Below are 14,122 nucleotides of genomic sequence, written 5' to 3'. Positions count from 1 at the left end.
CATAGTATGAATGAATCAAAGCTGCATGAATTACAGCTTTATGACAATACAATGAATATCTTAAGCACTGTCCATGGTGCTGACAGTGAGAATGAGCCATGCATTACCTATTTAGCTAAACAGTTCAGAGTAGAAGGGAGTGTATGGGAAGTGTTTTATACTCAGGCTTGGCTTTACGTTAAAGTGGATGTAAACCCAAAAGGTTTTATTTATTTTTTTGCTGTCACAATGTAGAGTATAAGATTTCCTAACATCTGTGCCCAGCCTTGCTACAAAGAGTTAATCCAGCTCTGAGCAATCAGTGAGATAAACTGACAAATAGGAGAAAACTTTTGTCTGTTATTCCCCCTTGCTGTGAATGACAGGCTATTTACATATCTCAAGGGGAGTGTAGAGGTGGGTGGGGAGTCTACTGACATCACGACTCCTCCCACCAAGCTCCAGACAACAGATCCACCCACAGAATTTTCAGTTCTTATAACAGACAGAGGGGAGACATTTGACAGGTAAGGATACATGCAGGAGGCATGTATATCCTTATAGATCAGCACTGTGGGGCATATTCTTAAATATTTGAGGCGGCGGAACGTATGTCCTTTACGTTACGCCGCCGCAAGTTTAAGTGGCAAGTGCCTGATTCCCAAACCACTTACCTGTAAACTTGCGGCGGTGTCGCGTAAAGTCCACCCGCGCAAGCCCTCCTAATTCAAATGATCCTGGTAGGGGGCGTGGATCATTTAAATTAGGCGCGCTCCCGCGCCGATCGTAATGCGCATGCTCCGTCGGGTAAATTACCAGACGTGCATTGCGCTAAATGACGTCTCACGGACGTCATTTGTTTTGACTGTAACGTAAATGGCGTCCAGCGCCATTCACGGACGACTTACGCAAACGACGTTAAATTTTCAAATTTCGACGTGGGATCGACGGCCATACTTAACATTGAGTACGCCACCTAGGGGGCATCTTTATCTTTACGCCGCGTATCGCTTACGGAAACAACGTTAAAACACTACGGCGGGCAAGCGTACGTTAGAGAATCGGCGTGACTAGTCATTTGCATATTCTACGCTGACCGCCACCTAGCGGTCAGCGTAAATATTGCAGCCTAAGATACAACGGCGCAGGCCGTCGTATCTTAAGCATGTTTAAGTGTATCTCAGTTTGAGAATACACTTAAACATAGGATCGGATTTACGTCTGCGTATCTGCTGATACGCAGGCGTAAAGTATTTGAGAATATGGCCCTATGGCAGTAGTTTAGAAAGGATGAGAGTGGGTTTACATCCACTTTAAGCACCTGGTCACAGTTCTTTTCTATTCTTGGCTTTCTGCTTTGGTTGTACTTTACTGCTTCTCCTCACAATACAAGTCCATGAGTTAGCTGAATCATTAAATAGTGAGCTCCCAAAGTGGCTGATATCTAATCTCAGAAGTTGAGATAGAGACAGACAGAATAATTGCATTGAGCTCATGAAAGCTCCCTGTAGTCGCTAATAAAAAAGTATTTTATTAAGTAACCAAAATATAGAAGAGCAAAGCTTGTAAAGAATGAAAGTAACTTCAAGCTGAACTCTGTGCAGGTTTTAAAAAATACCAATGAATTAAAGGGAGATATTCTATATCTCAGGATAGTGGACAAAGCCATGGGAATCATTATTGTATGTCCCTTGGCTAACTGTACATCCAGGACCATTGATTTACAGCACTGATACAGCTTAATATTTTAGAGCTATTCATTCCAAACTGCATAGAGCTGTTTTAGGATTGTTGGCCATGATCTGTGCAATATGTATAGAAACAATGGTTACAATGGAGTTTGACTTGGGGTGCACCAAGAAAGTATTAGCTGGCAGGTTATGGTGAGCTCTGTCAGAGAGATGGGAAAGTAGTCTCCTTGCACTAAAATACGCCACTGTTAACAATGCATCAGAGTTCTCTCATCAGCCAGTGCTTTGTTACTTCCATTGTGTGCATAGAGAATAACTACTGTATGTAAACAAGCAAGCACCGTACTTATCATTGGTGGAAATCAGACTCAGAGTTTTGCTATTGTTAACAGATTCTGAAGGGTCATTCATGCTTAAAGTATTTCAAGTGTGCATGGATATGAATTTATGCAAGTATAATAAACAAATACATTTTCAGATTGTAATGGTACAGCATAACAAATTGTATTGTACTTCAGGCTTTTATAATTATCAAGGTTATAAAAGGTAAATACCTTTTTTTCACTCATTTCAGATGGTACATTCCATTGTTCAGCCTGATATTCCTGATGATGCTGTGTTACCTCCGGATAATCTATGTGGCAAAGCAGAGGGTAAAGTTATACCTTTCTTTTTTATTATTCATTTTTCAACATCATATTCTGATTTAGCTAATGTGCATTTTTATAAATCCTGTATACTGCCAGTAATTCAAAATTTTATCTTCATATACTGTAGCTAGGAATACCCAGAAGTTGCTGGCTTTTAAACTTTAAAATATACGAAGGCCTGTTTCACATGGGTTTCAGCTTGTATATGAGAAGCATTTTCAAAGCTTTCAGCAAGTCTTCTTTTGAAGCATTAAAGGGTCACTAAAGGATTTTTTTTTACCTTACTGCAGTCCTGGTTTCATGTCCTCATTGTTCGTTTTTGCTCTGATGTTGCTGTAATTCTTCTCTGTTCTGGACACTTCCTGGTTGTCTGTTTCCTGATGACCACAGTACTGGGAGTTTCTAGTTTCGTTTTCCAAACCATCACTGCTCTATGGCTCTGTATAGCACAGAGGCAGGAAATAACATGCAAAAACAAAACTAGATGCAAAAACAAAACTAGAAACTACATGTACGTTATTTGATTGATTTTATCTATTTTTAATCGTTTTTAAAATGAATCAGTTAACTATTATGTTTCTATACCCTGTAAACAGTCATTTCAGCAAAAAAAAAAAAAATGTTTCCTTTACAACTCTTTTAAACCATCTCAATGCTGGACATTTTAACCCCCTTCCTACCCAGGCCAAATTTCAGCTTTCAGCGCTCTTATACCTTAAATGACAAATACTCTTTTATATAGACCCCTTTCACACTGGGGCAGTGGGGGCGTTGGCGGTAGAGCACTGCTATTTTTAGCACCACTTTACCGTCATTTTTGCGCTGATATTCAGCCACTAGCGGGGCACTTTAACCACCGCTAGCGGCCGAAAAAGGGTTAAAACCACCCGCAAAGCACCGCTGTAGCAGTGCTTTGCCAGCAGTTTAGCGGCGCTGCCCATTGATTTCAGTGGGCACTGGCAGGGGTACTTTAGGAGCGGTGTATTCACCACTTCTACAGCGCCTCAAAGCTGCGGCTAGCCAGTCCATATTCTTATAATTTGGAGTCTAAACCTCTGGTAAGGAGGCATTCTCAGGCTTCGAAGAAAAGGCATTTTTTATCAATATTGGTGGAGGTGCACTTGTGTGATCAAAACGCACATCAATTATACTCACTGTAACTGGATGTTCATCAAGCAATGTACCTGCATTGTTCAGAACACCACCAGTTGTTCACACTTTATGGACAGACACAAGTTTATTCTTTGGCAATTGTTCATAGGACTAATATAAATTTATACTACTTATGAACCAAAAGTGTTCCTGAATAACAGGTTGTGTTAAACCCTGGTCTGTCTGCACAAGTCTGGATTTCTTCTTACACACGATAATTTTTCGGCATGAAAAAATGTAGTTTTAAAAAAATGTCATTTTAAATGATCGTGTGTGGGCTTCACATCATTTTTCAGGTTCTGAAAAACGACAAAAAAAAGAATTCGAACATGCTGCATTTTTTAACGTTGTTTAAAACGATGATGTTTTCTCCTTTATAGTGCCGTCGTACGTGTTGTACGTCACTGCGCTTTGCTAGATCATTTTTTTAAAACGATGGTGTGTAGGCAACGTCGTTTTAATGATGAAGTTGGAAAAACTTTGTTTTTTCAACATGCTGAAAAACAACGTTTTTTTTTTTCATGCTGAAAAATGATCGTGTGTACGCGGCATGAGATTCTGTGTGATTTGAACATGTTTTTCGTTCTTTCCTGGAACACTAAACTAAACCTGCATCTGCTTGGATCGCAGCTCTGCTCTGATTGCTCAAACACTCCAGGTTATACTCATGGTGGCACAGAGGGTTCAGGAATCAACAATGTCCCTTCAAATTTTGAGGCGCCTTTTTTTTTTTTTTAAATAACCTTGATTGCAATACTTTTTCGGGGGAAAAATAATAAGTGAATTATACTTACCTTTACTTTGCCCCTTTTTGGTCCCATTGATTCAGTGACCAGGGATTTTAAATACTATGGATGCCCACCTACCACCCAAACACACATCTCATGTCACAGTGCTTAAGCCAAGGAGAAAGGATTCCAAAGAAAATAAAAACTGCTTCTTTATTTTAAACAGAATATTATTTGAATGCACAGCTGGTAAATATAGGGAGCTGCAGTCATGGTTTTGTACTCTGACCTCCTGAACATTGGAGCAGATGCACCCTCCGCAGTTATGTCCTAGCATGCTAACATTTTATTCCCTTTATCAGTAAAATTCTGAATTCTGTACACGGCTCTCAGCGAGACCACATCATTCAGTGGAAAATAATGCACTCTAATGCTCCCTCCGAGGATTTATTATATCCTTCCCCCACAGTCTGTTTTGTCTGCTCGCATACTGCAAAAGTCTCTCTAAGGACATGTTTTGAGAAACGCATTTGTTCACGTAGTTCCTTTGGCAGAAATCACTTCAAGCGGAGGTTACCAGGAAGCTCTGCAGATTACTTGAACCTTTGGCCACTTATAGTGCTATTATGGAAGCCAATCAGGGGGATTTATTTCACAATACCATAATGTTTTAACCACTTGCTTACTGGGCACATAAACCCCCTTCGTGCCCAGGCGAAATTTCAGCTTCCGGCACTGCGTCGCTTTAACTGAAATTTGCGCGGTCGTGCGACGTGCCTCCCAAACAAAATTGACGTCCTTTTTTCCCCACAAATAGAGCTTTATTTTGGTGGTATTTGATCACCTCTGCGGTTTTTATTTTTTGCGCTATAAACAAAAAAAGAGCGACAATTTTAAAAATATATATATATTTTTTACTTGTTGCTATAATAAATATCCCAATTTAAAAAAAAATATATATATTTTTTTTCTCAGTTAAGGCCGATACGTATTTTTCGATGTATTTTTGTAAAAAAAAAAATTGCAGTAAGCGACTGGTTTGCGCAAAAGTTATAGCGCCTACAAAATAGGGGACAGAATTATTTTTTTTTTTTTATTATTTTTTTTTTTACTAGTAATGGCGGCGATCTGCAATTTTTATTGGGACTGCGATATTGCGACGGACGTATCGGACAAATTTGGGACCATTCACATTTATACAGCGATCAGTGCTATAAAAATGCACTAATTACTGTATAAATGTGACTGGCAGTGAAGGGGTTAACACTAGGGGGTGAGGGAGGGGTTAAATGTGTATCCTAGGTGTGTTCTAACTGTGTGGGGGGAGGTGGGTGACTGGGGGAGGTGACCGATGCTGTGTCCCTATGTACAAGGAACACAGATCAGTTGGCACCTGAGAGCCGTGCTGTTGACGTCTTTTGTCAATAGCGCGGGTCTCAAGTGGTTAAAATAATAAGCATTTTTCTGAGCAAGCCAGACCAGTACGTTTCTCAAACAGGTTTCATATCACAGTTTTTAACGGTTCACACCAGTGTTATTTGTCATGTGATTCGACAGTTCAAAATTGCATGACAAGGAACCGCTGTGACTCAAACCGCAGCGACTTTAAAAAAGGTTCCTGTGCTGCTTTTTGGAAATCGAAGGTCCACATCGTACTGCTCTGCAGCTTAGAAATCGCACTGAAGTAGCATGATTTGAATGTACTGGTATCAACCAAAGCTCACCTTCACAGTCAAAAGAAAATGAATTAATAATTCTGGATGCTAGTCCTTTGTTTATATGCAGGTATGCACACACTCATCTTTGCACACATGTAAATGACAAAAGTAACATTTTTAAATTCACTGACACTACTAAAAGTTTGTCCGGTTCCAGGACTTCAATTTCTGCCCGATGTAAAACTGAAGGAGGCAGGCTGAACTGTACATGACAGAGGATTCCATCTGACTTGTGCCAAAGTGGGCACGTCTATACAGGGAACAGCTTGCTGTTGTGCCAAAGAGAAGCCCCTGATTTGCACACATTGGTTAGCTCCCTGCAGCTAAACATAGAGCCACAATGACTGACAGGAAGAGCAGCCTGGTAGGTGATGGCAATTACCGTTATTAGCTCTGTTGTTAGTGTATCTTAGTTTCTTCAGCTTCACAGCTGCACTGTATTTAAACAAACTCCTGGCATTTAAGGCTGGGTAGTTCACACCATTGCAAATTGGATGCCGGGTTCCCTGCATCCAATTCCAAATAGCAGGAGATTTTGTCAGGCTCTCTATGGAGCCGGTTCCGTATCTCTGCTACGGCTCCGTGCAAATTTGCACAGGGGTCCTGTGCCTCTTTTGGTCTGTTTTTCAGATCTGAATTCAGCCAAAAATATAGGCTGAAATCGGACCTGAAATGGTGAACGGGGACCCCTGCTTGGAGCGGCATTGGTATTTGGTGTGAACCCAGTCTAAAAGTCCACTAGAAAAATGAATTCAGAAGCTAGCTCCTCCCTGGCTCTACCTATGGGAACTGCTCTGACATATGTCACTTTGGAACATTCCGAGCAATGGTGAGACTCAGCGTGGGTGGGCCTCCGTATTGTCAAAAAGGGAAAGTAATATTTTAGTCCAGTTCCTCCATAAGGTACCAAATATGCACTTTAAAATATTTAAACAGAGCTCACACAGATATCAAATGTATCTTTCTTATAAAAAGCACAGTCCAAAACATATCCATGCTAATTGTGCAACACTAAACATCAATATAATCAGTATATGCCTGACACAGCTAAATACGTGTAAAGGCACCTAAACGCTAGGCGTGTTTAGCAATTGAGCATTCGTTTTATTTAATTGGCCCTAAAGGATAAAACATACATACATATAATTCTAAAGAAAATCTGTCAGCAATGTAACTTTGTCTTGTCTGGTACAATTTTCTATTGAAATATATAAGAAGCAAAAATAGCTAAAATGATCCCGCGCAGGGGATTTGAGCAATAAGCATATCATGACACAACATAAGAATACATTTTGAAAGCAAGTTTTGTATAATGAGCTGTTGAACAACAATAACCTTCTGACCCAGGTCGAGGATCAATGCAGGGTGGTTGAGCATTAATTGCTCAGGGGTTGAGGTGTGGAGCAGTCCAAAAGTTTTGAAAAACAAAGCTTGGACTGAACTCTTACGAACAAAACACAAAAAAAAGGAAATGAGAAGGGAAGAGAGGGAAGGAAAAGGAAGTGCAGTGTAGGAGAGAAAAGGGTTCCCCAAGGCCGGAGGTGGTAGAGGAGGTCAGTTAGAGAGGCCTAGGCTGGTCGGGAGCAAAGTTGGAAGAGCATAGGACCACCACAGGTCCCACACCTTAAGGAATTTAGCGTGGGTGACGTGGAGGAAACTAGACATCTTCTAATTTAATTTTGAGAGTCGTTAAGATGCTCTTCACCTCTAGCCCTTGCTAGTGCACACTTTGCAGTGATAAACAAATAGGTGGGCAATTTCTGCTGATAGGAGAAAAGGCCTGGGATTGGACAGTGAAGTAAGGCCAACTTAGCATCTTTGCGAGAGGACACATGAAAGAAAGTGTACAGAAGACCGAGTAACCTTGACCAAAATCCCACTAATCGGGGGCAGGACTACCAGATATGAAGTTCATCTCCATGCTGACCACATCCCCTAAAGCATCTGTCACTATATGATGGGTTTGATTTGGCAATACGGGTTGGGACCCAATACCAGCAAAGGAGTACCTTATAGGCAGCCTCCAGTGTAGCCATGTTAAAGGAGCATTTTGCAACATTAGACCAGGCTTTGCTTCAACTTGCCAAATCAACGGGGGATAAATCCCGCTCCCATTTGGGGACATAAGATAAGGATGTTGGGGTCCCGTTTGAGCTAAGCAAAGAGTATATTAAAGATAGAGATCCTGGAGAGTGTTGGGATATGTTTTCAAAAGCTGTTTTCTGGTATGGAAAAGAGTCATGGCGTGAGTGGAGATATCCAGTGTCGCAATTGGAGATAGTGGAAAAATTCCACTAGGGGGGGCTTCATGAGTCTTTTGAAGTAAAGCCCACGAGGGGAAGGTGCGAGTTCTAAGAAAGTGCCGGAACTGATAGATTCCATGGGTTGGCCACCAGGAAAAAGCATGAGGTTTTTCTTTCTAAGACGGGGGGAAACATAAGCCTGATGGAATACTGAACTGAGTCCCAAAGCTTCAAGCTATGGGCCATTAGAGGGCTGAGTGAGGGGGGGACGAGCCATGTAACTTTTTCAAATGCAAGCCCTGCCTAAGAACAAGAGCAACACATTGCCTGCCATTAACTTTAATAGCAAAAGAAGCTTCTCCTCTGTGTCCTTTTATCAAGGGTTGAACGATCCTTAATTTTGAGGTAAGCTTTACTCTGGACAAAGGCCTGTCCACCAAAAATCCCTCTTACTTCCCACTGAGGAGTTATCATAGGAAAATAGGTGGGTGGGGCTTAGACCAGATGAGGAAGAAGCAAGGAAGAAGAAGATATTTCTAATAAAAGACTTGTCAAATACTGTCTACGGCGCTCGCTGGTCCCCTCCCTTTCCTGACCTGCCGGGCTGCATGCAATGTATGAACAGCGATCAGTCATTTCCCCAAGTTAGTCCACCCCCCCCTTAGTTAAAACACACCCAGGGAACATACGTAACCCCTTCCTTGCCCCCTAGTGTTAACCCCTTCCCTGCCAGTGGCATTTTTATAGTAATCAATGCATTTTTATAGCACTGATCGCTATAAAAATGCCAATGGTCCCAAAAATGTGTCAAAAGTGTCTGAAGTGTCCGCCATAATGTCGCAGTACCGATACAAATCGCTGATCGCCGCCATTACTAGTGTAGCCCTGTTGTGATTTTCAGCCATTTAAGAGGATGTAGATATATATATATATATTGCAGCAGGTGGAGCCAGAGAGCACATATTTGGAGGCTGCAGTACAGAACAGACATAGAGATACATTTCTACAGCAAGGGGCTGGATAACTGCATTTTTCCCAGGAGGCTTGGAGACAGGAAGTTCCAGGAGAGAGGGGAGTCAGGAGGAAGTAGTGAGGAGAGGGAGTCTGGAACAGTGACCAGGGAACACAGATCTGCATCACAGAGTGATTTAAGACAGCTTGTGTCAGAGCTGTGTGTTTGCCACTGAGACACAGGCTCTATGCTATAGTTCTTGGAGAGACTGATGTTCGTCTACTGAAACAGAGAGAGACTGTGTTTTGAGCGATCGAACTGAGGCCTGGTCGCAGGGCCGATCCAGCCACCGGAGTAATCCAGCCTGCCCAACTGAGTGAGTACAGCTGACGGAGGTTATTGCCAGATTCCCCAGACGGCCCCTAGACGATCTGAGATGTCCTGCCGGAGGCTTTAAAAGACTGCATCCATTTCACAGACGTCGGTCTGAGGAAAGAGGGACACTCGCTTCCGCAGACAACCATCCTCCTTCCCCAAAGAGACATTGGAAGTGGTGAGCGGCCTTTGGCCATTGCAACAAGTGTATTTCCTACATCTGTCATACATCCAGGGCCCCAACGTTGGCTAGCCTAGGACAGTACTACTGGCCAGTAGTTTAGGGTGGGGTAGATACCGCTAAGTATATATATATATATTACTGTTCATTGCATTCAATCTAAACGTATTATCTCATCCTGTTATTAGTTGTATCATATTAGAGTGGGGAGACGTTAAGGGCTTTTGCTCTATCCCACAGTCATTAAATCTGTTATAAAACTTCACAAGGTGTGCTGGTGTGCTGTGGATTCATTGTTTGTGGTGTGTCACAGAGGTGAGACAGAAGACCCGATAATTCAGCGGCTCCTTCGGGGGTGAGCGCTACACGTGGGGTGCTCGTCCGGGATTTCTTCTGATACCTCTCGCAAAGTGATAACCGCACAAACGAGCCAGCAATGGATCCAAACACCGCAGCAGAGTGGTGCAAAGAACAAAATGGCCAATTAGGGCTGAGTATAGTAATGGACATTCCTGCTGACAAATGGACAGAGGAACAGATCCGTCAAGCAGTAACTACACTAGCACCTGACCAGAAAGTGTTTGTAATAGACACGAAAATAGATCAAAAAGTCTCCCATACCTATGCCCTACTAGAATGGAAGAAAGGAGTCCCAACCTGCTTCCAGGGTGATAGCATCCAGCTAGCCGGAGAAGTTAAAGCACGGTTATTCCCTCTACTCACCTCAGCAAGTTGTCTGGAGGGACCAAGCCAGGCCATGTCAGACACAGTGGAAGTAACTACCACTTCTGTACCAACCATTAACTACCCCCCAGCTTCCTTCTTCATGGACATAGGAAAACTGGTAGAGAGCGTTAGAAAAATGTCCTCGCCATCTGTGAACTATGGCTACAGGAAGTTGAGAATTTTTTCTGGAGTGCAGCCTGTACCTCCTGGAGAAGAAGAGTATGAAACCTGGATGGAACAGGCTATGCAAGCACTGGAAGAATGGGATGTTCCAGAGGCTCAAAAGAAACAACGCATTACTGAAAGTCTGAAAGGCGTTGCAGCAGAAGCCATCCGAAATTTGAAATTCAGTCAGGAGTCTTGTACAGCATATGACTATCTTCGCATGCTACAAGATGAGTTTGGGTGCACAGAGAAAGCTACAGATCTAATCTTCCTATTTGAACACATGTTTCAACGGGAAAATGAGCAGCTTTCCGAGTATATTCGACGACTAAACAAAATGCTATACCAGATTGTACTAAAGAAAGGAATAGAAGCCAGGGATATGGATCAAGTTAGAATGAAACAGATCCTGAGAGGCGCTCTGAGTTCCGATCCCATCTGGATCCAGTTGAAGACCTTACAAGGGGGTACCTCTTTGCAATACTCTGATCTCATTAAGATGGTAAGGGAGGAAGAGGCTATCCTAGAGGAGAAAAAGAAGGGCTCAGGATTTTCATTTCCTGCTGAGGTTCGAACGCTCAATGTGTCGAATGGGAATTCAGAAGTGGAGCAATTAAAGGCTCAAGTTTCCCAGCTGATGCAAATGCTAACCCTATTGTCTGCAGGTGTCAAGTCGCCCCTTGAAAAAGTCACTTCAGAACCAGTTCCTGAATCTACTACTCAGGTGGTGCCTATCAAGAAACCGTCAAACATCTGCTATAATTGCGGAGGAGTGGGTCATTACCGAAATACCTGTCCGAGCCCATCGAATTGAAAGGAAGTTATCGACCGGCGGGAAACTACAGAGGGCCCCAGTGAGGGAGCAAACTGGGTGCCCAACTACTGAAGACTGCTCTGATTCCCAGGATACCAATAAGAGGCCCAAGTCTTTACCCAGAGCCTCACCTGCTACGACAAAAAGATCCCCTCCCCTGGCGTCTGGTCCTGTGTCAGAGGGAGGCAAGGCACACCCACAACCTAAACACCCGAAAGGGGGAAGAAAACAACCACCACAAGCGAGGAAGAGGGCTAGAGTGCAGCCGACTGGGTCTATGCCTTCTACTACTCCGAAGAAGTTCCCTGACCAGTTGATAGGCCCTTCACCCATTATCCCAGTTCAAGTAGAAGGGGTTTACACAAAGGCTCTCCTCGATTCAGGTGCTCAAGTAACACTGATTTACCGGGACTTCTACCAGAAGCATTTGAAGCATCTACCCCTGATGGAGTTAGAGGATCTCGAAATCTGGGGTATTGGGACTCAGAAGCTTCCATATGATGGGTGTCTACAAGTGAAGCTGGAGTTCAGTTCGGCAACTGTTGGACAACCAGGGGTCTGTGACGCCTTAGCCATTGTATGTCCCCGCCCACCAGGAGCTAATCGAAGTTCTATGATTGTGGGAACAAATACTGACTTGGTGAGACGCCTTATAACTCCATTAGTGACGGAAGAGAGTTCTACTTTAGAGGAGATGCACCCGATGTTGCGGCCAATCTACCAGCGGATTATTCAAGAACAGAGGGCCCCTGCAGAAGTAGGACGGCTTTGGAGATTAGAAAGAGCAGAGAAGGTCTTACAGCCAGGAGAAATGACTAGTTTCCGGGCCTCAGTCAAGTTGAATTGGTCACAACCAGGCCCCTATGTGGTCCTGGAAACTGATCCCAGAAATATGAAGAGATCTGGAGTGGAATTGGTGCCTGAGATAATATCCACCAGAGCTCTACAGCGGGCCCGTGGGAGAGTCTCTGTAAGTGTATGCAATGTGTCAGACTCCCCAGTGACCTTGAAGGCACGGATGCCGATTGGACAAGTGGCCACTGCCACACCCCTCTCACCCACTGAATTGATAGATGGAGTAGACAGAGAGATCCCAGCTGAACGATTCTATCCTAAAGATGCCCCTGTCTCGCCTGAGTGGAAGAAGCGAATTCAGTCTCAGCTCCTCAAGTGGCAAGATTTATTCTCCAAGGATGAGTTTGATGTGGGGTGTGCTAGGAGCACTCAGCACCGCGTTCGCCTCCAAGATGACAAGCCCTTTCGAGAAAGGTCACGGCGAGTCCCATTGGGAGATCTAGATGACCTAAGGGAACAGCTGGCTGAATTGAAAAGGACCAGGATAATCCAAGAATCCAGGAGTCCTTATGCCTCACCCATCGTGGTAGTTCGCAAGAAAAACGGTTCCATCCGTTTGTGCATAGACTACCGCACACTCAACCAAAGAACCATTCCCGACCAATACACTACTCCTCGAATAGAAGATGCCTTACAGTGTCTGTCAGGAGCAAAGTGGTTTAGTGTACTTGACCTGCGAAGTGGATATCACCAGATACCCATGCATCCTGAAGATAAAGAGAAGACTGCTTTCATCTGTCCACTGGGATTCTTTGAGTTTAATAGAATGCCCCAAGGCCTCACAGGAGCCCCAGCAACTTTCCAACGACTAATGGAAAAGACGGTGGGAGACATGCACCTGATCGAGGTACTAGTGTATCTAGATGACCTAATAGTCTTCGGAAGAACACTGGAAGAACATGAGCAGCGGTTGGAAAAGGTCTTGAAGCGGCTGCATGAAGAAGGATTGAAACTTTCCTTAGAGAAGTGTCAGTTCTGTCTGCCTTCAGTCACGTACCTGGGACATGTTGTTTCAGCAGAAGGCATATCAACTGATCCTAAGAAGTTGGAAGCTGTGGCTTCATGGCCGAGACCTCGTAATATTACTGAACTCCGGTCCTTCCTAGGATTCTGCTCATACTATAGGAGGTTCGTAGAGGGGTTTGCCAAGATAGCTCAGCCTCTGAACATGCTTCTAAGAATGGAAGGAGCAGAAGATGAATCAATGTCCTTTGAGCCGGGTTCATCAGCCCACGGAACTAGGAAGCCTCGTGAATCAATCCAGGAGGAATGGACCGACCAATGTGAAAAAGCTTTCCTCCAATTGAAAGGAAGTCTAACACAGGCTCCTGTCCTTGCCTACGCTGATCCTGCCAAGCCTTATGAACTACATGTGGATGCTAGCAGAGAAGGGCTAGGAGGAGTACTATACCAGGAATATGATGGCCTCCTGAGACCGGTGGCATATGTGAGTCGGGGTCTCACCCCTTCTGAAAAGAATTACCCCACTCACAAGTTGGAGTTCCTGGCCTTGAAGTGGACAGTGGTGGACAAACTAAAAGACTACCTGTACGGGGCCAATTTCGTGGTCAGAACTGACAACAACCCACTCACTTACATTCTCACTACGGCCAAACTGGATGCCACTGGGCACCGGTGGTTGGCTGCCCTGTCAGGATTCCGCTTCAGCCTCAAATATCGCCCTGGGGTCAATAACCAAGACGCGGATGCCTTATCCAGGAGACCCTATAGCACAGGGGTCCCAGAAACAGAGTGGACTCATTTGACTCCAGATGGAGTTCAGGCCCTATGCCAAGGGGTGGAGTGCCGAACCAAAGGAATGATTGGAGCAGAGGCCATAGGAGTCATGGCTGCCGGTGTCCCTAAAATGTATTGTAACCCTACACAGCTGAG

At 43.9% G+C, this 14,122-nt stretch overlaps 1 protein-coding gene across 1 annotated transcript in view; it reads left to right on the top strand.

Moving 5' to 3' along the window:
- Positions 1–14,122, top strand: part of LOC120927438 (cyclic AMP receptor-like protein A) — a 712,728-nt gene that overhangs the window by 542,220 nt on the left and 156,386 nt on the right. Inside the window, exon 9 of the mRNA XM_040338115.1 lies at positions 2,245–2,323. Within this exon, the coding sequence (XP_040194049.1) occupies positions 2,245–2,323 (79 nt within the window). The remainder of the gene's footprint in view (positions 1–2,244; positions 2,324–14,122) is intronic.

Source organism: Rana temporaria, chromosome 2 (assembly GCF_905171775.1).
Source record: "Rana temporaria chromosome 2, aRanTem1.1, whole genome shotgun sequence".
NCBI lineage: Eukaryota > Metazoa > Chordata > Amphibia > Anura > Ranidae > Rana > Rana temporaria.
Note: the sequence above shows the minus strand (reverse complement) of the source record. Positions and strands in the feature narration are given on the sequence as shown.